General features: G+C 38.7%; 1 protein-coding gene across 1 annotated transcript in view; it reads right to left on the reverse strand.

The window, feature by feature from the left end:
- Window positions 1–24329, reverse strand: part of RGS22 (regulator of G-protein signaling 22) — a 104452-nt gene that overhangs the window by 77623 nt on the left and 2500 nt on the right. Inside the window, exons 2-5 of the mRNA XM_014550218.1 lie at window positions 16906–16968; window positions 6245–6466; window positions 1531–1616; window positions 553–721 (exon numbers count right to left, since the gene is read on the reverse strand). Of these exons, the coding sequence (XP_014405704.1) occupies window positions 553–721; window positions 1531–1616; window positions 6245–6295 (306 nt within the window). The 5' untranslated portion in view covers window positions 6296–6466; window positions 16906–16968. The remainder of the gene's footprint in view (window positions 1–552; window positions 722–1530; window positions 1617–6244; window positions 6467–16905; window positions 16969–24329) is intronic.

A 24329-nucleotide genomic window follows, 5' to 3' on the forward strand; every position in this document is an offset into this window, starting at 1 on the left:
CCTATAGCTCAGTAGGAAAATTGCCATGATTGGTTAGCAATGAACAGAAACTAGGAGAGTATCAACACATGGGCCACATATTTGACATTCCGGATTTTGTACAGAATTGTGTATTGGAAGTGTATTCCAAGAGAGAAAATCTGATAATCAGAGGCAAAAGATCAACTCCTGCTTGTGTATTTCTTTTGGGCCAGGCTGATGGACTCAAATATTAGGGTCCCAGTAACAGTTATAGAATCTAAATAATAAAAATTTGGAATGAACAATAAAACCATCTCTATAATTCGGTTACCCATGTTTCCCTGGGTGACAATGATCATGTTCTTCAATCTTGCATCTGTTCCTTCATACACATGAGGATAATTCTAATTACATTTCAGGCGAAAGAGTGCAGAGCAAATGAGTGAGTAGAAAGCCACAACAATTTTTGTTAAAACTGCCTTTTGAAGTATCTGAAATAATTTTCCTTATCCAAGTGGTACATATGAAATGCATGCTTCTAATATGAGTTTTATTGAAGTGCTAATTCACAAACAAACATTCATATTTTACCTTGCCAAGAGAAATATAGAACTTCTTCATAATGATAGCATTGTCATCTTCAATGACAGGAGGTGGTGGAGTGGGTACTTTTCTCGTGACCCAGGGAGAAAAAGCTTTATCTAGTGTGATATTCATGCCTGATCTACTCCATCTCACTTGCGAGACCAATTTTGCTAACCTGCATTTTAGAAAGCATACAAATTTGAAGCAAGTTTAAAATATGGTGGAATTCAGGGGGGGAAAAAAACACTAAAACTTTATTTTATGTATTCAAGCCAATCTCCCTTCCTAACTCTGCAAGATGGTTCTCTTAGGATCTGCTCAAATTAATAGCTTATTCATGGAACTTCAAATTAATAATGATTGTTTTAACTCATTTTATTTATATTTAAAAAATGACTGTTATAAGCAAAGGTCATATTTTAGTAAAGCTTCAGAATGTTTTGGGTACTTATACTTTAAAAGTCAGGGCACAGAAAAGATAAACTTGGCTCTGCACCGTAACATTCTGTCTTTTACATGACACGCTTACTTCCAGTTTGTAATACCCTACACAGAAATGCCATTATCACCTGATACGTAGATAACTTAAAAAATATCTAATGATTAAAGAAGCACAACTGAAGTACATTTCTTTTTTTTTATGTATAGGGCGTAATGTCACAGGAAGGCCATAGTATTCTGCCACCTGTGAGGAGTAAGCCCAAGTTGCTGTTGGATGTGTTGTACACAGAGAAGCCATTCTTCAGGCGCTCTGCTCTCTCCACACCCAATGAAGTACATTTCTTAGGTCCTATTTCTGTGAAATCTCTTTGGAAAAGTTACATGGTTTTTACCAATGCTCTAGAATTCTTATACTATAGCAACTGGGATTCACACTCCAATGGATTTAAATGAATTTCATTAAGAAAGTACAGAAAAATAATTTTGGGTAAAAAAAAAAAAGTCAGCATTTAAAATATATATACACTAATGAGACTACAATACCTGTATTCAAAATAGCAATCGCTTTCCAGAAATGCTGGAAGTCTTTCTTTTTTGATCCACTGAATGCCTTGTTCACGATTCAGACACTATTCAAGGACAAGTGAGAAAGAAAAAGAATGTCAAGGGATAATCAGCTTTCAGGACAATTAGTGCCTCATCCATGGGGCAACAGTGACCTCCAGCTACTACTAGGAGCCCTGCCCCTCTACCTTCTATTCGCATACGGGCAAGAACCCCGAGTCACAGATCTGAAGCCACTTCTTGCCTTCTAGTGCTTCTTTAATTCTCTTAACAAACCTGCATCAACTATTACCTCCATTTTACAGGTTAACAAACTGAATCCAGGGTTGTTACTACTGAAGGGGGAGGAAGGAGATAAAACTCAGTCAATCTCAGTATCTTCATAATCATAACATGGATTTAAAAGAACCCCTTATCAGAAAAAGCTAACCAGAACACTTGGTAAGGCTACTGTGGTCACTGAAGGCCTGTTGTCCTTCCAGTTTTAGGAAATTTTGTTAAATATTTCCAACCCCAGCCACTATCCTGGAGCTACAAAGGTAAGTAAGAAAGATAAGACCCTGTCCTTAAGGAGCATGCAGATGATTCAATAGTTAATAATAGTTGAGTGCTGCAAAGGCCCTAAGTCCACGCTTCTGTGGGAGGTCACATGGGCACTAAAACAGCGAAGATTTCCAGAAGAACATGCCACTCAGCCTTGGACCTGCAGCATGATTAGCAAGGTTGAAGAGGAGGGGAGCAGGAGAGGAACCAAAGATACATTTATTACAACTACATCACAGGCTGAGCTTCCAGAGATGGTAGAAGAAGGATGAACAAGTAGCCAGGGGCCTGGTTATGAATAGTAACCAGTAGTATTATGAATAGTCTTTAAATAATATTAAGGAGTTTACATTTTATCTTGAGGCTGTGAGGGCCATACAATATTATGAAAGAGTAATTAGGTTGCTATTCATCCTAAAACATTTACTCACTATTGGTTCTATTCTGCCTTATATTCACCTTTTCCAGAATTCTAAAGAATGTGAGTACCTTAGACACTAAACAAATGCTCCTAACAAGTAAAACTACCCATAGAGTACATAGCTCAGTGAGGCAATGTGTCGGCCCTTATGTGGCTTCCATTGGTCACCTGCTGAGCAGGGGTAGAGAACCTTTTTTCTGCCAAGGGCCATTCGGATATTTATAACATCATTCGTGGGCCATACAAATTATCAACTTAAAAATTATGTTGCTATGAACAAAGCTCCTGGGTTTATTGAATTTCGAGTCCCACCTGCGGTGGCCTTGGCAGGGCCAGACCAAATTTCCGCGGGCCGGAAATTTCCCACCCCTGTGCTAAAGCAAAAGTTGTGCTGTGATATTAACATCAGAGTCAACACAGACCACTGCTAATTCCTGAGGAAATTGGAGGCTCACATCGCAGTGCTGCCAACATCTGATAATCTGATGCTCTAGGTACACCTGTGCTTTAACATTGCTGACATGTGGCATGAAGGACTGGAAAACTGAGCAAACAGTGGTTTCTTCCTGTTCAGCAAAAATACACCCATTTGCCTTCACCAAAGACTGTCTTCTGGGTAATGAAATAATAATAGAAGAAACCCTGGAAATAGTCAGCACCTGAAAGGTAGAATCTTGTTGACTACTCATTGCTTATCAATGAGATATAAAGGATGTTTGGATCTTGTACTTAGAAAGACTGTACATTGGCCTCTACATACACACTGACAACCATACAAAACTCTTGAATTCTCATTAGCAATGCATTCCGTGACACCAGACTACATATGAAGATCAAGATAAACCCTTGAGAAATTCCACAAGGTTTTCAAACTAGTCAGTTCATGCAAAATCAATTTGTATAACATTTACCTCATGAACACTTCACCTATAACTCGTCCCCTTTTAAATGTTTTTGCATCTATTTGACCTAAAAATTAAATGAAAAGTTGAAAAATCAAATCAAAATTGAAGAAAAGTCTTTAAACTTCCAAAAATATATATCCCTTCAAGGTGTTTACAAGTAATTAAAATACATAAAGACAAAAAAAAATCCTGCCAAACATAAAATGATACCTTAATACTTACTAGAAAGTAATTTATCTAATTATTTAATTTTTAAAGTAAAAAAATGAGTTGGTTAAGAAACAAAAAGAGATAACCAAAGATTAGGGGAAACTGGCTGTAGGTAAATCATTCTAGAACTATTTCCAAGAACTATTTCTCTAAAATGCCTCCAGGATTAGATTAATAGAGATGATATTTAGATGTACAGGCAACCAAATAAAGCCTGGCTATCTGCCAATAGATTATTTTGTTTAGTCAGATTTATTGTGGCATAAATTACATACAATAAAATTTATTCTTTTTAGGGTAGAGTTTTACAAGTTTTGACAAATACATAGGCATGTAACTGTGAATATATCAAGATACAGAATAGTTCCAACATCCCCCAAACATACGCGTGCCACTTTGCAGTCATTGTCTCCCTCTAACCCCAGTCCCTAGCAACCATGGATTGGTTTTCTGCCTCTATAATTTTGCCTTTTCCAGAATGCCATATAAATGGAATCAATATAGTATACAGCCTTTGACTCTGGCTTCTTTCATTTAGCATAATGCATTTGAGATTGATCAGTGTTCTTCCATGGGTCACTAGTTCATTCTTTTTCATTGCTCAGTAGTACTCCACTGTATGGATGAAGCATAGTTTATTTAACCACTTCCCAGTTAAAAGAAATCTGGGTTGCTTCCAGTTTTTGGTGATTATGAATAAAGCAATTATAAACATTTAAATATAGGTTTTGTGGGAATATAACTATTCAATTCTCTTGGGTAACACAGAGGAGTATGAGAAGTAGGTAGTAGGGTATATGTTTAACGTAGAACTATGAAACTGTTTTCCAAAATGGAATCGTCACCAGCAATGTAAGGGTTCTAGTGGATCAGCATCCTGGGCAGCATTTGGTATTGCCAGTGTTTGTTTGCTGCTTATTCTACTCATTCTAATAGTTATGTAGAAATAGTGTAATACGATTTGCATGTGTTTGTGTACTATCTTTTTTATAACAGCTTTATGTATAGATAATTCCCATTCCATACAATTCACCCATTTGAAGTATAAAGTCCAATGGTTTTAGTATATTCACAAACTCTCACCGCAAATGCAGAACTTTTGCATCCCCCTTCATTATAGCAGTCACTCTCCATCTCACTCCAACTTCCTTATCCCCCACCCCTCCATGTTGATAGTGAATATGAGTAAATATAGTATCTTTTCATATGCATATTGGTCATTTGTACATATTTTGGGGAGAAATGTCTGTTTACATCCTTGGTCCATTCTTCAATTGGGTTATCTTTTTATTGTTCAATGTAAGAGTTCTTTACCCCGTTAGATATGTCTTTATCAGATATATGACTTACAAACACTTTCTCTGATTTTGGGTTATCTTTTCACTTTCTTGGTAGTGTCCTTTGGAGATAAAAGTTTTTAATTTTTATTTATCTGTGTATGTTTTCCTTGTGCTGCTTATGCTTTTGGTGTCATATCTAAAAAAAAAGAATAATGCCTATACCAGGTATTGAAGATTTATGTCTATTTCTCCTAAAACATAATGCAGCCTGGCCGGCATGACTCAGTGGTTGAACCAGGAGATCACAGTTCAATTCCCAGTCAGGGCACATGCCCGGGTTCTGGGCTCGATCCCCTGTGTCGGGTGTGCAGGAGACAGCTAATCAATGATTCTCTCTCATCATTGATGTTTCTATCTTTCTCTCCCTCTCCCTTCCTCTCTGCTGAAATCAAAAATATATTTAAAAAATAATTTTAAAAATAAAACATAATGCATTATCTTTTTTTGCCTTGCTGGATTCAATTTCCTTATTTTTTGTGTCTATGTTCACAAGAGACATTAATGTGCAGGCTCTTCTTTTTCTTGAAATTTCCTTATCTAGTATCACAATAATGCTGGCACATAACCATCTCTAAATGTTTGTTAGAATTCACCAGTGAAATCATCTGGACCTGGAGTTTTCTTTGTGGGAAAATATACACATATATATTTTTTAAGACTTATTTTTTTGTTTTTGTTAATCCTCACCCAAAGATACTTTTTCCATTGATTTTGAGAATGAGTGGAAGGGAGGGAGAAAGAGGGAGAGACACACACACAATGATTAGTTGCCTCCTGCATGTGCCCTGACCAGGGGGTTGGGGATTGAACCTGCAACCCAGGTACATGTCCTTGTCTGGGAATCAAACCCGTGACCCATTGGTGCACCAGCCAATGCTCTAACCACTTAGCAACACCAGCCACAGCAAGAGTTATTTTTTTAGAGCTGTTTTAGGTTTACAACAAAATTGAGAGAAAGGTACAGAGATTTCCCAGATACCCCCTGTCCCCACACATGCATAGCCTCCCCATTATCGACATCACTCACTAGAATGGTACAGTTTTTACCAAGGATGAACCCTCAGTGACTCGCCATAATCACCCAACTGTCTGTTCAGCAAGATATAAACTCAAATGCACTTTCTTTTTTTTTTTTTTCACCAGCCTTGTCGAAACAAGGCCACCAAAAATTTGGTTGCCTCCCCCAAAAAAATTGGGAGAGAGAGAGAAGATTCAAATGCACTTTCTTCAAAAAAATTGGGAGAGAGAGAGAAGATTCAAATGCACTTTCTTACCATAACACTGTAATTGATGTTAATGGTCTCAGCTTTATAGGGGTCACTCATCTGAGCAGGTTTAATATCATTCTTTGCTTTTCTTACAACATCATAGATGGGATTGCGAGGTTGCTGGCTTTGTAGAATTTTTTTCAGTTGCTTTTCCAGAAGTTGTGGAGCATTGTTAACTACTTCAAAAACTCCATAATTCACATTAAACCTAATTGCCTCTGAAAAGGTCTGCAAAATAAATTGTGGAAATATGTCTTTACATTTTTAAAAACCAGAAACTCGGTTTTCAAGACTTGATATTTACATATACAGTATACACACACACACACATACACACACACACAGAGTTTTGTGTTTTTAATCCTTTCCTCTTCCCTTTAGGAGCATGGAAATCTACTGAATTCAGGTAAGGGAGCCCACTCAATCCTTTCTTCCCAGTGTACTTATGCCATGAGATAAGTGTCAGGGTGCATCATAGCAGCAATGCCCTTTGCATAAACATCTTACCTCTGTGCTTCTTTATCACTGGAAATAACTACACGCTTGGTCTCTATGAGCAACATTATTCCTCTAGAAGTGGGTGGGTCACTAGGGAAGAACGAGTTAAAGAAGAAGAAATAACACTCCTGTTGTCTTCTTCATCTCCAGGAGCCATTGGTTGCCTCCAGCACACGCCCCTACCCTGGCCAAGGAGCTAAAGTCTCCCTTAGTCCAAAGGAGAAAATTAAGTACAATATGTTCTTCATTTAAGACTATTTCAACACCATTCCTCCCACTGAGACCAAAAAAAAGTGAAAGATAACATTCTGAGCTTTTCTCAGTAATTACTAAATGCTGCCAACTTTTATTTAAAGGCAGTCAGTTAACGTACAACAGTCACGAGTCTTGAGTCTGCCTGCTTGCCAGCGGGTAGCACTGACTCTGGGCAAATCATTGACATGATGGGGCTCCATTTCCATCACAAGTGAAGGGTGGGTTTCGCTGTGTCTTTTCCCACTTGGCCCTCCAAACCTAGAATCAGGTCCCCTATTCAGAACATTAATTTGTTTTAAGATACCTTCAGTGAGCTGCCTACTCATGTGGATTAATTTGTATTTCTAGCCGGGTTGTAAAAGACCTTAAACCCTTCCCCTTGGATTGGTCGCTGTCCTCAGGGCAACATTAATTTTTTTCAAGGTTTACTAAGAGATTGCTAGATATACTATAATTAAAATCTAATAAATAGCAGGATATTGTAAAATTAGAGTTAGAAATATATGTGTGTGTATAAAAACCCATAATGTGTCTGCATATATATCTTACTTATTTACTTATTCATTCATTTTATTGTCAGATGATAGTACGTCTAAAGTCTCACTATCTCCCTACGGAATTTAAAGTACATGGACAAATAGTGTTCAATATGAATGTTAGTCCTCAGTTCAAAAGGGCTCAGAGCTAAGATTTGCCCTCAAAATGACAAGTGTAGCCCAATAGATAAGTAATAATATTTAGCAGTAAACTGTGAGTAAGGTTTCTTCAATAAATAAATATATTTCATGGGTTGCCCACTGCATCTGTCTTTCAATCATGGGATTCAAACAGGCATACCTAAAAGTCAAATATTATCTCTGAAACTGACTATCACTAGACTAAACAGATTTTTGGTCAGGGCACATGCCCAGGTTTGGGGCTCAATCCCCAGTAAGGGGTATGCAGGAGGCAGCCCATCAATGGTTCTCTCTCATCATTGATATTTCTCTCTCTCTCTCCCTCTCCCTTCCTCTCTCTAAAAATCAATAAAAACGTGTTTTAAAATAAAAATATTTAAAAAGCCCAGTTAGAGTAGATCTCTAAAGGTCCCTGATAGCACTATGATTCTTAATTTCTCAAAGTACCAAATAACCGACTCAGAGCTTCTCCCAGTTCACATATTTCAATAACAAAACTTTTGAATGAGCAAATGCCAATTATTGTCTTAAGCAAAGAGGATACAAGATGAATTAAATATTGTTTCTGCCCTTGAAAAAACAAGTACATGGTCACTGATTTTTCCTTAAGATGAAAAGAGTAAACAAAATACTGAAATACTAAGTTGAAATTAATGTAACAAGCAAATGTTAAAGGGGAAATCTTTCCACAAAGATCACAGTGGTAATACTATCTAGTTTAGTTATTATACTTTACAAGGGTTTCAGCTAAACCACAATCATCTAGAAAAGGATTAGCAGAATAAGTCAATGGAAGTATTGTTGGGCAAATTCACTTTTCGGAAATTTATCATATAAAGGGGTTTTTTATGAAATAATCCCTAAGTGCCTTCCACATTTGATACTCCATCAGTCCATGATTGTCTCTCCAGAAAAAAAAAAAGAGTTTCTGCTCTCTAATAAGATCACCCAACTCCATTGTTCCTTTGTTAGTTCATTAATTTCTTCAATAAGTATTTATTGGATCCTTCTTAAATATTATGATAGGTGATATGTTGCTACATTTAGTGGGCCACGCCAGAGCATCCTCCATAAAGCCCCAACTCAAATGTATGAGACATGGACCCAGCCTCCAAGCATGCTGATCTAACAGAGGAGAGGTGTGTGATGCACAGAGACCCTAAGCACTCACCTGCAGGCAGCGCACAACTTATCTCCTGAAGACACCCATACAGTTCAATGTTGTCCTGTCTCTCAACAAGTTGATCACAGTCAGTGTTTCTGCTAGTATTGAAACGGGTCACTGATTCTTCAGTTAGGGACCAGTTAAAAGCATTGGGCCTGTGCTTAAAGCTCATTATTCAAAAATATGTATTTTTCACACTAGAATCTCCTCCACATAAGATGACTACCCTGTGAGAGGCAAGAAGGATGAGACCCACGGAGGGAATGGCAGGTCCTCGCCTTCCATCTCACACCTCCCCCAGGAATTCATGGATTGGTACATGTGGTTTTATGGACTGGTACAACAGACGAAATCATCCTCACTTTTTATGTCACCTTTGCTCTCTCTGCAGAGCACAAATAATTCATTTTGAGTAATAATGCATGAATATTGCAACTCCACTTTAACACATAAAAGCTACAATAGAAGTATGTACAGCCCTGCTGGTGTAGCTCAGTGGTTGAGCGTCAACCCAAACACCAAGAGGTCACCAGTTCAATTCCTGGTCAGGGCACATGCCCAGATTGCAGGCTCAATCCCCCATGAAAGGCCAGCAGAAGGCAGCCAATCAATGTTTCTTTCTCATCGATGTTTCTATCTCTCTCCCTCTCCTCTCTAAAACCAATAAAAACACTTCTTTTTTTAAAAAAAAAAGAAAAAAGAAGTATATACAATGTAGAGTGATGACACAAAAAGATTCATGAACTATCTTTAGGGAATAAGGAGGTGTGTAGAGAAAGTTGAGTCTTGAAGAATGAGTTGGCATTCTCATCTGGTAGGGAAGAGAGAGAAGGGAATTCAGCAAAAGAAATAGCAAATGCCTCGAGGCACAAGAGCACAAAAGAATGGAGCATCTGTGAAGAATGCAAGCAGCCTGACATTGCTGAAGCTTGGTATTCCAGGCGAGGAGAAGAGAACACCAGCCCGGAGAGAACAGCAGAGGACAAATGCACCAAGGACCTCCTAGTGTGTGCTGTAGCTCTCAGCTCACTCTCCCACATCAGTGGTTCTCGGAGTATGTGCCTGGACCAGCAGCAGCAGCATCACCTGGGAACCTGCTAGGAACGCCAATTCTCAGGTCCCTCCCTCTAAGAAGAAACTCTGGGGCCGGGGCCCAGTACTCTGTGTTCAACGAGCCCTGCGGTGATTCTGACCCACGCTCCAGTTTGAGAACCATTGCTTTAGGATGGTGGGGAGCCATGGAATCCAGGTTAAGACCAGCGTCAAAGCCTCCTGCTGACAGTTACTTTACTGACTCCCGTGTGTATTCATATATCGGTGGAGGGGTAGCCGTCTCTATTTTACACAAGGAGAAAGCCCTGGTCTTTAATTATTATGCAAAATCCTGCCATCTGCTTAAAAAGAATCTCACACATTGAGTCCTTTGTTTTCACCATTTCTAAGCTTATCTAGAAGACTCCCCAAATTAGCTTAGTATGTGACTGTAAATAATGACAGGGAAGGTGGGGGAGATAGAAATGAGTGTTGGAGGAAGTCTGAGGAGGCCAATTTAGAAAACACTCAACTCTGAATCATGTAACAGGACAAATCTTCAGTTTGAGCCTCAAACCCAATTCTCCACAAGCTGTTACAGACTGCCTGCTCTTTCCCTTACTTACTTTTCTTATTTCAAGGGTATCATTTTCTAAATGTTCTAAAATGAATTGACCTGAAGGTGGTGAAAGCTAACTTTGTAGTACCAGTCATCCGTGTGAGAAAAATATTTTCACAAAAGAAACAAGTGCAGGAAAATATTTTTGCCACAATAAATTGCTGGTTCCACATTTCTTTGAAAAGAGGGGAGGGGACACCCCTGTGAATAATTAGTGATGGGCTTACACTGCCAGCCCCAGCACCACTGAAACTTATAGGGTGCCAAATTATGTAGCTGAACAATATTTAAATTAAAAACTAATGACTAGGTTAATTTAATACATGTTCATCTCTGGTCCAACTCTGTCTCTACTAATTGAGCTCCAAAATCTATATTTTTAACATGCATACTACTCAGTGAATGAAAAACATCTGAACCCTTGAATGTAACAAGTCAGTTACCAATAACAACTTCTTTTAATCTAAATTTTATTGTCATTTTAGATGTTTAACCATAAACTATTTACTGGACTCTTTACCCATGGGATGAAAGGAATAATGTGCCACATAAAATGCATAGAAAATATCCTTAGTTGATAAAATGAGTTACACGAGTAATCTGAGTGCTTTATGTTTGAGCTACAATGCTCATCACCCATAGGCACATACTAGAGCTCCATCAACACCAGCGGTTCGCAACCTGTGGGTCGCGACCCCTTTGGCGGTCGAATGACTCTTTCCCAGGGGTCGCCTGAAACCATCCTGCATATCAGATATTTACATTATGATTCATAACAGTAGCAACATTACAGTTATGAAGTAGCAACGAAAATAATTTTATGGTTGGGTCACAACATGAGGAACTGTATTTAAAGGGCCAGAAGGTTGAGAACCATTGATCAACACCTTTAACCAATCTCTGAGTTTTTACATTTTGTCAGGGGATGACCCAAGCCCTTCATCCCCCTTCATCCCACTCATTCTCCAAATCTATACCCTTTCTCTCTTTCTTTCTCTCTCACCCCTTACTGAACAACCCGTCGAACATATATAACTCTCTCATAAAGCTGTAAGAAATTATAATAGTTTACAGATTTTTTTTAAAAAAAGTGTGGAGAATCCGTCCAAAAAAAAAAAAGAAGTTATGGTAAAATTCCAAAGGGACATAGCTAAGCACGGTCTGGCAAACACATGACATACCTATCCTTGCAGGGAGGGTACGGCCAGGCCACCCCTTCAGCTTCTGCAAACCATAAATGTCACAAACATTCTAAACCACCCACAGAGGACCAACCTAAATCGGTATGTGGGCTCATCAACTCAATCCCACAACAGTCACTGAGCATAAAACACACAAAATAAAACCAAGAGGGGGAAAAAAATGTTTTCACACTATAGCCCAGAAGAAAACTTAATAAGCAAACACTTGTCCATAAAGAGTTGACAGCAAGAAACCTCCCAGACACCACATGAAAACAATATCTGAATGTGAACCTGGCGCCAGAACAAACGGAACGGAGTTATGAAAGCTGGGATTTGGAAAGTGCCATAATTATTTATAATAGCAGCAACTGTCCTGGATTCCCCTCATCAAGAAAATAACGTGGAGGCAGGCTACCAGCCATCAATTCTGGATCTCACAGTGCGTCCCAAGGGTGCCATGGCGTAATGGAAAGAAATAGCGTAGGAGGTGGCGAGCCCGATTCCCAGGCCCATGTCTGCCACCATCCAGTTATGGTGGTACCAGAGACGGGACCCGGCCCTGAGCGGGTCTGCCTAGGGCTGGCCAGTAGGGTGTGGGTGCTTGACTTCGTGCAGAAAAGATTTCACAATACGGGGCCAGGTGAAGTTTAGAGGACGTTTGTTAAAGCTGGGGACAGAAAATAAGAAAGGGCTGGGAAATGAGCCCAGGCCAGGCTGCTTTGGCCAAGAAGTCAGAAAAAAGGGGGCCTTGGGTTCAGGCTCAGGGGGTTGCCAGGGATGAGCTGTCACTGCCCATGGCAGGCCTCCTGGGGTCCCTTAGAGTTTAGGAGGTGCTTGCCTGTGGGGGAAGAAGGGGCGGGAGAAGCAGGCATGCTCCTGGGAGGGAGAGCAGGCGCTGGGACCTTCGTTTTGAGGGATTTTAAAGGATGAACGGTTAAGGAAGGTCTTAGGAGAGGATCTCAACAGAATATTCATCAGCTTTATGCTGATGGACAAAAATGAGGTTTATTCTCTAACTTCACTGTACTTCAGTGTGGTTGGCAAATGGCATTAATTGGATTTCTGTATCTGTCTCCCTGCGTAGGGTGGCTGGGGAGGAGAAGTGCAAACCATTTACTCTTGAGTGTCCCTGGCTTAGAGAAGGTAGGATTTACTAGACGGCTGAACTGCTGTTCAACTATCTGTCTCAGTTTCCCTAGTCGGCTCGTCCTGGCTCACTGCCTGTCTCAATGGGACCTTGGGCATGTCATCTTCTGATACAGAAGTATCAGAAATCTAGATGACCTAAGATTTTAGATTGAGAATCTAAAGACTTCGATTGTAGGGGAGTATTGGGAGGTGTGGTAGAGGAGGGGAGGCAGAAGAACAGAACATTAGAAGGCTTATTTATTTCTCCCCTCTAACATAAAACATGTTTTTAAAGAAGACTTATTTATTCCAAGTATCTTACATGGGAGATGTAGAAATAAAAACATAATCATCCTGAAGCAGCTTTGGGAGATACAGAAGCAAGGGACCCATCCTTGGTCTCAGGAAATTTAGTGTAGTCCCTGAGATAAAGTAGAGAGAAGGAATTAATCACACGCTCTTTCATTAGAGGAGTCTAATCTGCCACCCGATTCCTGAGCGCCCTGTAAGATATCTCCCCAGATGGTTTCCTCACCTACACCTGACCACCTCCAGTCGTGGGGCGTTCACTCCTTCACAAGCCAACCCATTCTCGTGTTAGAAAACCAACTTTAGACGTCTTTCTTCTAGTGAGTACAAATCAATTTCCTCAGAAATGCTGGAGGCCCTGGTTCTGCCCTCTAGCTTCATAGATTATGTCAGCTCCTCTTCCTCAAGCAGATCCTCAAATATGTGGAAAGAGCTGCTCCATTCCAAGCCCCTGTGCATTCCCCAGCCAGGTTCAATACCCACACTTCTCTCAACCCGGCCTCACCTACCGTGGTCTCCAGGGCATTCATTAGCTGAGTCTACCCGAGGCCAGTTTGGCAGGACAACTCAGTATATGGCACCACAAACGGAACACGATATTCCAAACGTGGGCTGACAGTTATATCCAATTTTTAAAAAAACAACATTCACTCCATGCTCCAGACTAATATTTTTCTTGATCTTAACTATACTTTTATTAACGCACCCTACAAACCCATTAGCTTTGTTTGTTTTAGCCCATTTCAGATGACCATGATAAAAATGAGGCCAGATTCTGTAACAGATAGTGACCCACACTATCTGTTAATCCCTCTGTTGCCAGTTCTAGAGTCATTAAAGGGCAGTAGGGCAAGCTTCTGAGCTACGTGGACCTGGGTGGATAGCCATTTACTAGCTCAATGACCTAAAATTGGAAAAAAAAACACTGGTTCACTGCAATGTTTCATTCAAGTCTCAAGTCTCTGATTTTTCAAAGTCAAAGCCAATGACAGATTGGCGTGGCACAGATTATCCTCTAGACTAATAAAGATCCGCCCATCTAATTAAAGAGTGACTGACCCTCATGTTCCAGGAATAGAGGATGAGATGGCCTCGCTATGAAGGAAACGGAAAGAGAAGTACCAGTTCTGGCCCAGGCACTTTATATATATCACCTCATTTCACAACAAAAGGTAAGATAGCTCTATTGCTTTCATGGAGGGAAAAAATCAAGAAATTGAGGAATTAAGAAATGTGTCTAAGATCACAAGGGTGATGAGTGGAGGAGCTGGGCTGAAACACAGTTACTACCCACTGCACTGGGAAGATTACATGGTTAAGGGGGGTGGGGGTACCCAGGGGAGGCAGGACGGCTGTGTTAGGCACGAGTCTACGAAGCTAGAGATAAAGCTAGAAAAGTTAGGTCAAGGCCAAATTGGAAAAGGTCTTGAATTTCGTACATAGGAATTTGGACTTCAATCTGTAGGCTATTGAGAGTCAACCCCTACTGGCTATGGTTAGTGAGCCATCCAAATATTTGAAAACTAATCTCAGAGACAATAATCAGGGCTTTAGAGATGCTTTAGAAAGCAGCATACATTGGAGCGTGTGTTGGGTATATAGTTTTAGATGGAGTTGGGAGGGAAAGTTTTCTGAACAGGAGTGATTTAAGTCAGGCAGAAAGTGATACACACATCTGAGGGAAGAGTATTCCAGGCTGAAAAGCCCTAAGTACACTGGCATATTCCAGTTTGAGAAACGTGAAGGAGGCCAGTTAGGCTGGAAAAGAACTATCCAGGGGGAAACGAGTAGGAAATAAAGTTCAAGAGATGCCAATAGCCAGATCATACAGGATTTTGGATTTCATTCTTAGTGTAATGAGAAGACACTAAACAGAGTTTTGAGCCAGAGGTAACATGATTCAATTATTATTCTTATTTAATGAAATCATAATACATTACATTTATGGTGCCCTAACATACCTATCCATAACTATACCCCCAAAAAGAAATTAGTTTGGCATATTTATTCTCAGTAAACCCATGCTAGCTTCTAATTCTTAGCTAAGCACTGATAAACCAAACATTACTAATCTGTTCTAGAATCTTGCCAGGAACTTGGTTTAGAATCCATCATTCCTTCTCCTCCTCAGTTCCTTTTGGAAACCTGTGACATTTCCCCTTCTCGCATCTTGTGTTGTGAAGCATGGGGAGTTAATAGGAAGACTGTGTGGTACCAAATGTAGTTGCAAAGAGGGAGGGAGGGAGGGAGGGAGGAAGTAAAAGCAGAAGCAGTCCATGAAATATATGAAAGCTAGAGATAAAGGAATCAGTTGGAGTGGGATGAAAACCATGATTGCATAGACAGAGTTCAACAGAAATCACTCTGTGATTTCACACAAAGCCTGAAAGAAAACATACAAAAAATGGTAACATGTATTCTAACTGGATGGCTGATTTTCTTTCTCACGTTTTAGGTAAATTTTCTATACTACTGTTATATTGCTTCTGACATTTTTAAAGTTAGACTTTTTTAAAAAGGAAGGTAGGCAGGGGAATTTATTTTCTGAAGCAAGTGAAAGTCAAGATAATCATAAATCTTGAGACAATGAAATGTAAATCTTGAGAAACTGAAATCAGACCCAATACAGAGATTTTTTTTTAGTTTTAAACAGCTTTATTGAGATATAATTGTTGTCTTGAAAATAATTATTTAAAGTGTGACCTTCTTGAGAGGTAAGATCACAAAACCTGATAAATAGTGGAGCCCTTCACCCCTCCGGGCTGAGTCCATTACCCTTCCCCACTACTCTTTTCATAGGAGTCATATATATATAAATATATATTTTGATTTCATATTGATTTCAGAGAGGAAGGGAAATATATATATATATATATATATATATAAACATCATTGATAGGCTGCCTCCTGCATGCCTCACACTGGGGATCAAGTCTGCAACCCAAACATGTGCCCTGACTGGGAATAGAACTGTGACCTCCCAGTTCATGGGTCAATGCTCAACCACTGAGCCACACTGGCTGGGCTTCTTACATTTTTTGATATTCTATCCTTATCACCTCTGTTCAAAACCTAAAATGGCCCTGACCGGTTTGGCTCAATGGATAGAGCATTGGCCTGTGGACTGAAGGGTCCCAGGTTTGATTCTAGTCAAGGACATGTACCTTGGTTGCGGGCACATCCCCAGTAGGGGGTGTGCAGGAGGCAGCTGATTGATGTATCTCTCTCATCGATGTTTCTAAACTCTCTATCCCTCCTTCTTCTCTGTAAAAAATCAATAAAATATATATTTTTTTAAAAAAACCTTAAAATGGTGCCAAGTATAAATGTATCAAATTTAGTACGGAACTTTTTTGATGATTAGAAAAACTCTACCTTTCTTCAATACAAATAATTCCTAAATATGATTCAAACCCAAATTATTAACTCCACAAAAAGATACAAACCTATGTAAATGCTTTAATTAATATATATACTTTTAAATCCTTACCCAAGGATATGTTTATTGATTTTAAAGAGAGGAAAGAGAGAAAAAGAGAGAGAGGGAGAAAGGGACATCAACCGGCTGCCTCCCCTGTGCCCTGACCAGGGATCAATCCCACAACACCCTGATGGGGATGGAACCCGCAACCTTTCTGTGCACAGGACCACGGGGCAAAGCTCCAACCAACTGAGCCACACCAACCAGGGCTATATTGTTTGAAAATATTGTCCCTGATAAATCTGTCTTACAAGATAACCCAGTGATTACAATGTTTTGCTTTGATAATATATTCAATAGAACATAATAATACACTCACTGGAAGGCTTAGGAATTCATTAAAGTAGTCCACAAGGAAATTATCTGTTGCCAAAGAATCTTCCTGAAAAACAAAACAAAACATAAAAATACAATGTTAAGCTTACACCAAGATGTTTTAAAACATGCCAATATTATTCTCTAATTCTGCTATCAATAGATTATATGTAGATCTTCACATCTTTTTCAGTCAGTCAACACTGAATCCTCACTATAAGCTAAGCAAAGTGCTACAACCTCTAAAGGGAGAAACTGGAAAATAAATAAAGTGGAGCAGACCCTTAAAATGTACTAGCCAATGTACTAGCTGGGAAACAGAACATGTGAAAATATAGCACACTTAAACGAAACATCGACAAATACAAAATACTACACATGGTAAATTTCCCACAGACTTATTCAAATCTACATTTAATAAAAATAAGGGCAGAGCAGTAAAGACAGAACCAGTGATTTGGGGTTAACATGAAATTGCCTAATGAAAGTGATAAATGAAGAAAACATTCTACTGCTTCCCTCTCAGAAAGAGATACTTCAGTGATTTGGGGCCTGCTTAACTTTTGCATGAAGAAACTTTGACAATGTATGTGTTCAAAGAATAAAGATTGTATACATTTTTCTGTAACTATTTCATCCCCCAATGTAGTCACTTTTAAAGTTGGCAAAATTGGAAAGCCACTGCCAAGAGCAAATTCTCTCTTCCAAATAAAACACCTTATTTTATTAGTAATTGTTTCCATTGTGTCAAAAGCACAACATGGCATACTCTGCTGTATAGTACATGTGTTTATTTTGTTATTCATAATTATATTTCAATTTTACAAATCTAACATGAAAGTTAATAATATGACGATGCTATTATTTCCATATGGCTGATTATTTTCTTTTTATACTGACCAATTTTTTTCAAAATGTTTTGAAGTACATTGTAAAAGTATAAGGAAGATATGATAGTATATTAACACCTACTTTAAAAAATACATTTCCAGCCCTAGATGGTTTGGGTCAGTGGATAGAGCATCAGCCTATGGACTGAAGGGTCCTGCGTTCGATTCCAGTCAAGGGCACATACCTGGGTTGCAGGCTCTATCCCCAGTAGGGGGCGTGCAGGAGGCAGCCAATCAATCTTTTCTCTCATCATTGATGTTTCTATCTCTCTCTCCCTCTCCCTTCCTCTTTGAAATCAGTAAAAATATTTTTAAAAACAGATTTCCAGGGTAATTTCTTTAGGTAATTGTAGGATTGAGATGGAGTTATAATCACTTACAGGATTTATACCAAGGAACTTATTAAAATCTGAACTGATGAAAATAACAACAAACTTAGGATCTCATAAGTCTACCACCGCCATAATGGCACCTTAGTAACATATTCTCAGGGTTCTGTTTGGCAAAGATCTAATAAAGCAGAACAAGGAAGATAACATTTGGTGGCAGCTATAAGATGAATAACCTTTCAAATTTTGCCTTTCCAAATTACTTTAATCTTCTGGACTTTATTTAGTGAACTATGTAGTTTCTGCTAACTCTCGGGAGAAATCAATTGAATTCAATAAAAACGTTTTGATCTCTCTCAGGTAGAAAGCACTGTGCCACAATAAGGGCGGCCAAAGTTTGCACTCCAGGCTCATGACCACAAACCTGCAGATGGAAGAGTATTTTTCATTGCAACCGTAGTGGAGTGCAGTCCCTTGTCAGTTTTTTCTAAAATAGACATTTTTAATTTTTAGCTATAAAACAGAATGTGTATTTCATAGAGTCAGATAAACCTTATTATTGCCTAGAATGTGGCCAGCCACACGGCCAACAATTTCTAGATAATCCTCAGATTCATATATTCATTTCCAGATGACTCACACTTCTAAGAGACTCTAGCTCAACGCTTTGCAAACTATCTGTGATGAAGTACCTGTTTTGTTTTGTTCTTTCGCTAATCTATTTCAGATAACTTTGTAAAATACAGTTAAGAATGAATTACTAGAAGATGAAATAAAATATATACATAATACAAGACCATTTTTAAAAATTAAATTCAATAGATACAAACATACTCTGTCAAATTACCATAAAATCTCTGTTTCCTCTCCATTTCTGACCTCATCTCGACAGGAACTGGTAAGTCTCCGGTGGTACCAGTCTGCACCTCAAGCACTACTTGGCACTGCCCTAACTAACCCCTCCGGGAGCAGTTTGCTTCCAGTTCCCACAGGTCTCCCTGGAAACCGAGCCACACTGTGGGAACATTTCCTGGGCCTTCAGGCACATCCTTAGGTTTGCACTCACAACCATGGAAATGTCAAAGTATCATTCAAATACATCAAAATCTGTATTTCTTTTCTGAAATTGTATCTAAATTTCCACGAGTATTCACCATCAGTGCTTCTGCTGGTGTCAGGGCAGGTGCAATTCTACTTGGCACTGCCCTAACTAACCCCTCCAGGAGCAGTTTACTTCCAGTTCCCACAGGTCTCCCTGGAAACCAAGCCACACTGTGGGAGCATTTCCTGGGCCTTCAGTCACATCCTCAGGTTTGCACTCACAACCATGGAAATGTCAAAGTATCATTCAAATACATCAAAATCTGTATTTCTTTTCTGAAATTGTATCTAAATTTCCACGAGTATTCACCATCAGTGCTTCTGCTGGTGTCAGGGCAGGTGCAATGGAAGGAAGTGTAGTCTACCAGTGCCATCTGCTCAGTCCTCCTGTCCCACTCTGATGGGCAGGCCTGCACGTCGCTAAACAAATGAGCATAGTTTCCCATTGCAGTTCTACTAATTCAGTGTGTCCCGGGATCGTGTCACATTAGTAACAAAGACTCTTGTGAAGCAATGAGGATCTGATAAAGCCTTTGTTCTCAAACCCTTTAATTAAAAAAAAAAATTAAATGCCTTGATCTGAAGAAGTAGCTCAGTTACTCTCAGTAAGTTTCCACAATCCAGTCACACGGTCGTATTAAAATGAACTAAGTCTCCATATTCAGGTTTAATATGTTTCAAATAACTAACTGGTGATGGTTAATGACACAATCAGGAAGAAAATTGAGTTACAATCAATTCCTCCATTATGCCATTCCATGAACCTGACTGCAAAATTTGCAACCCAGATTCTCTGCTCAGTGATCGAATGGAAGGTGGAAACATTTCTTCAGAATTGAATACACGGAATTGAATGCAACCTGTTTTTTTTTCATGTATTACAGGTGTGCCTTTTCCGTTTTTAGTCCAAACTAAACTTTAGAGAACTGAATGCAACCTGTTTTTCATGTATTACAGGTGTGCCTTTTCCGTTTTTAGTCCAAACTAAACTTTAGTCTCAAAGTTCTTCCTGAAAGAGGGTTAAGCAAAATAGCTTATATGTGTTTGCTAATTATGGTAGGTAATTTTTTTCCTTAAAAAGTTATTTTTCTGCACCTTCAAACCAGATAAACTACAATCACTTCACAACTGTAAAAAAAAAAAAGATATACATTAAAAAAAACTGTATAAACAGGAAAGAGGACATAAAATAAATTCATACAAAAAACCATAGTCCAAGAAAGAATATAATAAATGCCATAAGAAAAGTACACTATAAACCATTTCTCCCAACAGAGAAAAGAGTGTTATCTAGTAGGAGGAATCAGCAAATGGGAAAAATGGCACTTGAAGTGCATTTTAAATAATTTCAAATCCCATGAAAGCAGAACAAGTAAAGGTGGTCACAGTTAGCTAATGGCAAAAATAGAAAAACAACCCAGGCTTCCAACTTCCTTTCATGCTAAACCAAAGCCATTTATCTAATTTCCAAGGGCGAATCCTAAACTGTCACATTTTAGATTGGGAATCCTATCATCAATCAGGGGCTAGGATAGACCATATTTCCAAAATTATACCTATTTTGACTTCTTCCTAAAATATATTAAAATTTTGTTTCTCTTTCCTAAATAAACCAATCATCAGACCAGAGCTTCCCACCAGGTGTAGGTACAATGACACATGGTGGGAGGCAGACACTGGACTCCAATGGGTCAAGTAGAAGTGGACCTCTCAGTCCTCAAGGCAACTAGCACAGCACAGAGGACTGGAGCTCCCAGGATGGTGATCTCTGGGCAACCTTGTTTGGGACTCCTGAGCCCAATTCCCTCCCCTAGAGATGGTGATTTATGAGCCTCCTCCCACACCCACTGCTCCTCTGTCAGACACTGAACATAGCCAGGGAGTTGCTCAAGCCCCTGGATAGGGATTTATTGGCTAGCTACAGAACATACCACTGCCCCACGAAACTGCTGGAGGAGTCTCCATCCGAGGTGTCCAAGAAGACAGTACACAGCCGAAGGTGCTGACAGCTTGGAGGGAAGGGGGACGGGAGGTGCTGGAAGACTAAGATGATGGCCCCAAATCATAGCATTCACATATATCACATATTTCTGTCTACTGATGGATCCTTGTAGTAGTAAACAAGCTAGTCACAAGGTCATTGCTCAAAAAGATGTATGTATATATTGCAATAAGAGTTTGGTCATTATTTTGAAATATTTTTATATAAAAATTTTTATTTATTTCTAATTCTATTTGTTTATCCTTAGAAATTTTAACATATTTGTCATGAAAAAGAAAGAACTGTTAAATTTTAACTCTTAGAAATTTGAATGGCAGTAAAAAATAGTCCAAAAAATGTTAATACCTATTAGGTGATAGTTTCTCATCAATAGAGACTATTCAAGGATTTTATAAGGATCACAATTTAAAAATCTTGATTAGGAATTGTATAAAGTCATTTCAAACATAAAATTTGATATTAAAAAGTTATGTATTTATGTATGGCTCTAAGAAGATAACTGTAGAAGTCACAGGAGCAATCTTGTATAGATTTAAAATATTAACAATAACAACGAAAGTCCTTGTCTCATGTATGGTGTAGTTTCCTTCAACTGCAGCAGTACATAAAAGCAAACAGCAGTGCCTTTCCAGGATTACCCAATAGGTCCTAGCCTTTTTTGTCTGGGAATTTACAGTGTCTATAGAGATAGAAGAGCCACAGATACACAGTTAACTATAAGACAAAGAGAAATTTACATTTCATTTAGAATTGTGTTCATTTAGAAATAAAAAATAAAACATCAATAATAATAAACATCTGTTTTTAATCACTTACTAAAAAAAAAGTTATGTACCCCCAAGGTAAAATTAAGGAAATAATTCCATTTGCAATAGAATCAAAAAGAATTATTTAACCAAGGAGGCAAAGACTTATATACTGAAAATTATATAACAGTGCTGAAAGAAATTAGAGTAGACATAAATAAATAGAAAGACATACCATATTCATGGAATGTTAAAATGACAATACTACCCAAAGCAATCAATCTATAGATATAATGCAATCTCCATCAAAATTTCAATTATATTTTATTTTTCAAAGAAACAGAACAAAAACACCTAAATTTCATATTCAAGGGACCTTGAATAGCCAAAACAATCTTGAAAAAGCATAAAGTTGGAGGACTCACATAATCTGATTTCAAAACTTACTACAGTAATCAAAACAGTGTGGTGCTGCCATAAAGATGGACATATAGACCATTGGAATAGAACAGAGAGTACAGAAATAAATCTTCTCATATACAATCAAATGATTTTCAACAAGAGCGCCAAGCCAATTTAGTGGGAAAGAATACTCTTTTCAACAAATGATACTAGGAAAAACTGGCTATTCACATATAAAAGAATGAAGTTGGGTCCTTACCTTATACTATCTACAAAAATTAACTCAAAATGGATCAAAGATCCATGTAAGAGCTAAAACTATAAAATACTTAGAAGAAAACATAAGGATAAATCTTCATGATTTTGGGTCGGCCATGCATCCTTACATGACCACATTTAGCTGCAAGGGAAGCTAGACAATGTAGACTTTATGTCTAGTATATATTATGGAAAAGGGTAGAATGGATTTGGGGGAACAAGAGATCTCTGCCACATACTTTTTTCTAAGAATATTAATGAGAAAAAATATTTTTAAACTTCTGAAAAACAGAGGGAAATATATATGCAAAACATATGAATTATTTAATCGACAGATAATACTTGGTGACATTATGAATTTGAGGATCTAGTCACAAGCTGGTCTCAACTGAAAGCTGCCCAGAGCTCAAAGGCAGTCTGGACAAGTTTAGGTTGGAAAGGTTTCATGGAGGAAATGAGCTGGGTGGTGAAGAATGTGCAAGATTGTGAAATAGATGAGGGAGGGCAACTGAGACGAAACTTGACAGCATAGGCAAGGAGGCTAGCAGGGCAGTTTGGCTGGGGCAGAAGCATGTGGAAGTACTTTATAAACCAAACACAGTATGAACATTGTCTTTATCATATAGAAAGAATTGGGAGGTAAGGTTAAAGAAGGCTGAAACGTTCTAGAAAAGCTTGAATACGGAAAGGAGGCTTTTGTCATTCTGGCTCTGCCAGTTACTAGATGTGTGGCCTCAGCGTTGCTTTGAGGTTAAATACTAGCATCTAGTCAACATTCAATAAATAGTAGGATTAAGAAAAGATGCGAGTAGTCGAGTAACATGGTAATTTTTTAAACAGTTAGTAGCAATCTGGTATCCAGGGTAAGAGTGACGTGAGAAGGAAAATCTAAAGTTAGACAGCAAAGCAATCTCACCCGGCATAGCTGATGCACAGAGGTTTGCACTTTATGCTTTAGGCAAAAAAAACAACAACAAAACAAAACACAAAAAAACTAGAGTTGGCAGAAGGAATTTTGGAGGCAGTAGTATCAGCGAGGAGTATTGCCAATGTCCATGCCCACTATTGCTGAAGTCCAGGAGGGCCTGAAATAAGACAGTAGCTGTGAGGATGGGGAAAAAGATCTGGCTATGAAAGGAACTTGCAGGAGGGAGGTGAAGGAAAGGAAAAAAGGCTTCGGCTTAGGTGACGTTGTATTTTATTGGTTTTTGATCATTCTCTTAGGGAGAGAGTTTAGACTGTTGAGGTGATGCAGGGACAACCAAATGATGAAGGCTCCCCATTACCCAATGCATATAGAATTTTGACAGAAGAGCTGTCTGGACCAGAGGCCTCTATAGGTGTACCAGTTAATAATGCAGATTCTGTAATCAAAGAAAACATGGTAATTTCAAGAGAAACATCAAAAGTGCTTTATTCAAAGTAATGTCCATCGCTATCTACACATTTCCCAAATCTTTCAGGTAATTTGTAGATACCGTCCCAATAGAACTTTTCTTGTTTTGAGGCAAACCATTCAGAGAACCAATTTTCCACTTCTTCGTATGTTTTGAAGTGCTGCTCAGAAAGTGCATGTGCCATCGATCGGAACAAGTGGTAATCTGAAGGAGCAAGGTCTGGTGAATACAGCGGGTAGGTTAATACTTCCCAGGCAAGATCTTTTAACGTGTCTTTAACTGGTTTTGAAGTGTGTGATGGTG

The sequence above is a fragment of the Myotis brandtii genome, unplaced genomic scaffold (assembly GCF_000412655.1).
Source record: "Myotis brandtii unplaced genomic scaffold, ASM41265v1 scaffold59, whole genome shotgun sequence".
Lineage (NCBI taxonomy): Eukaryota > Metazoa > Chordata > Mammalia > Chiroptera > Vespertilionidae > Myotis > Myotis brandtii.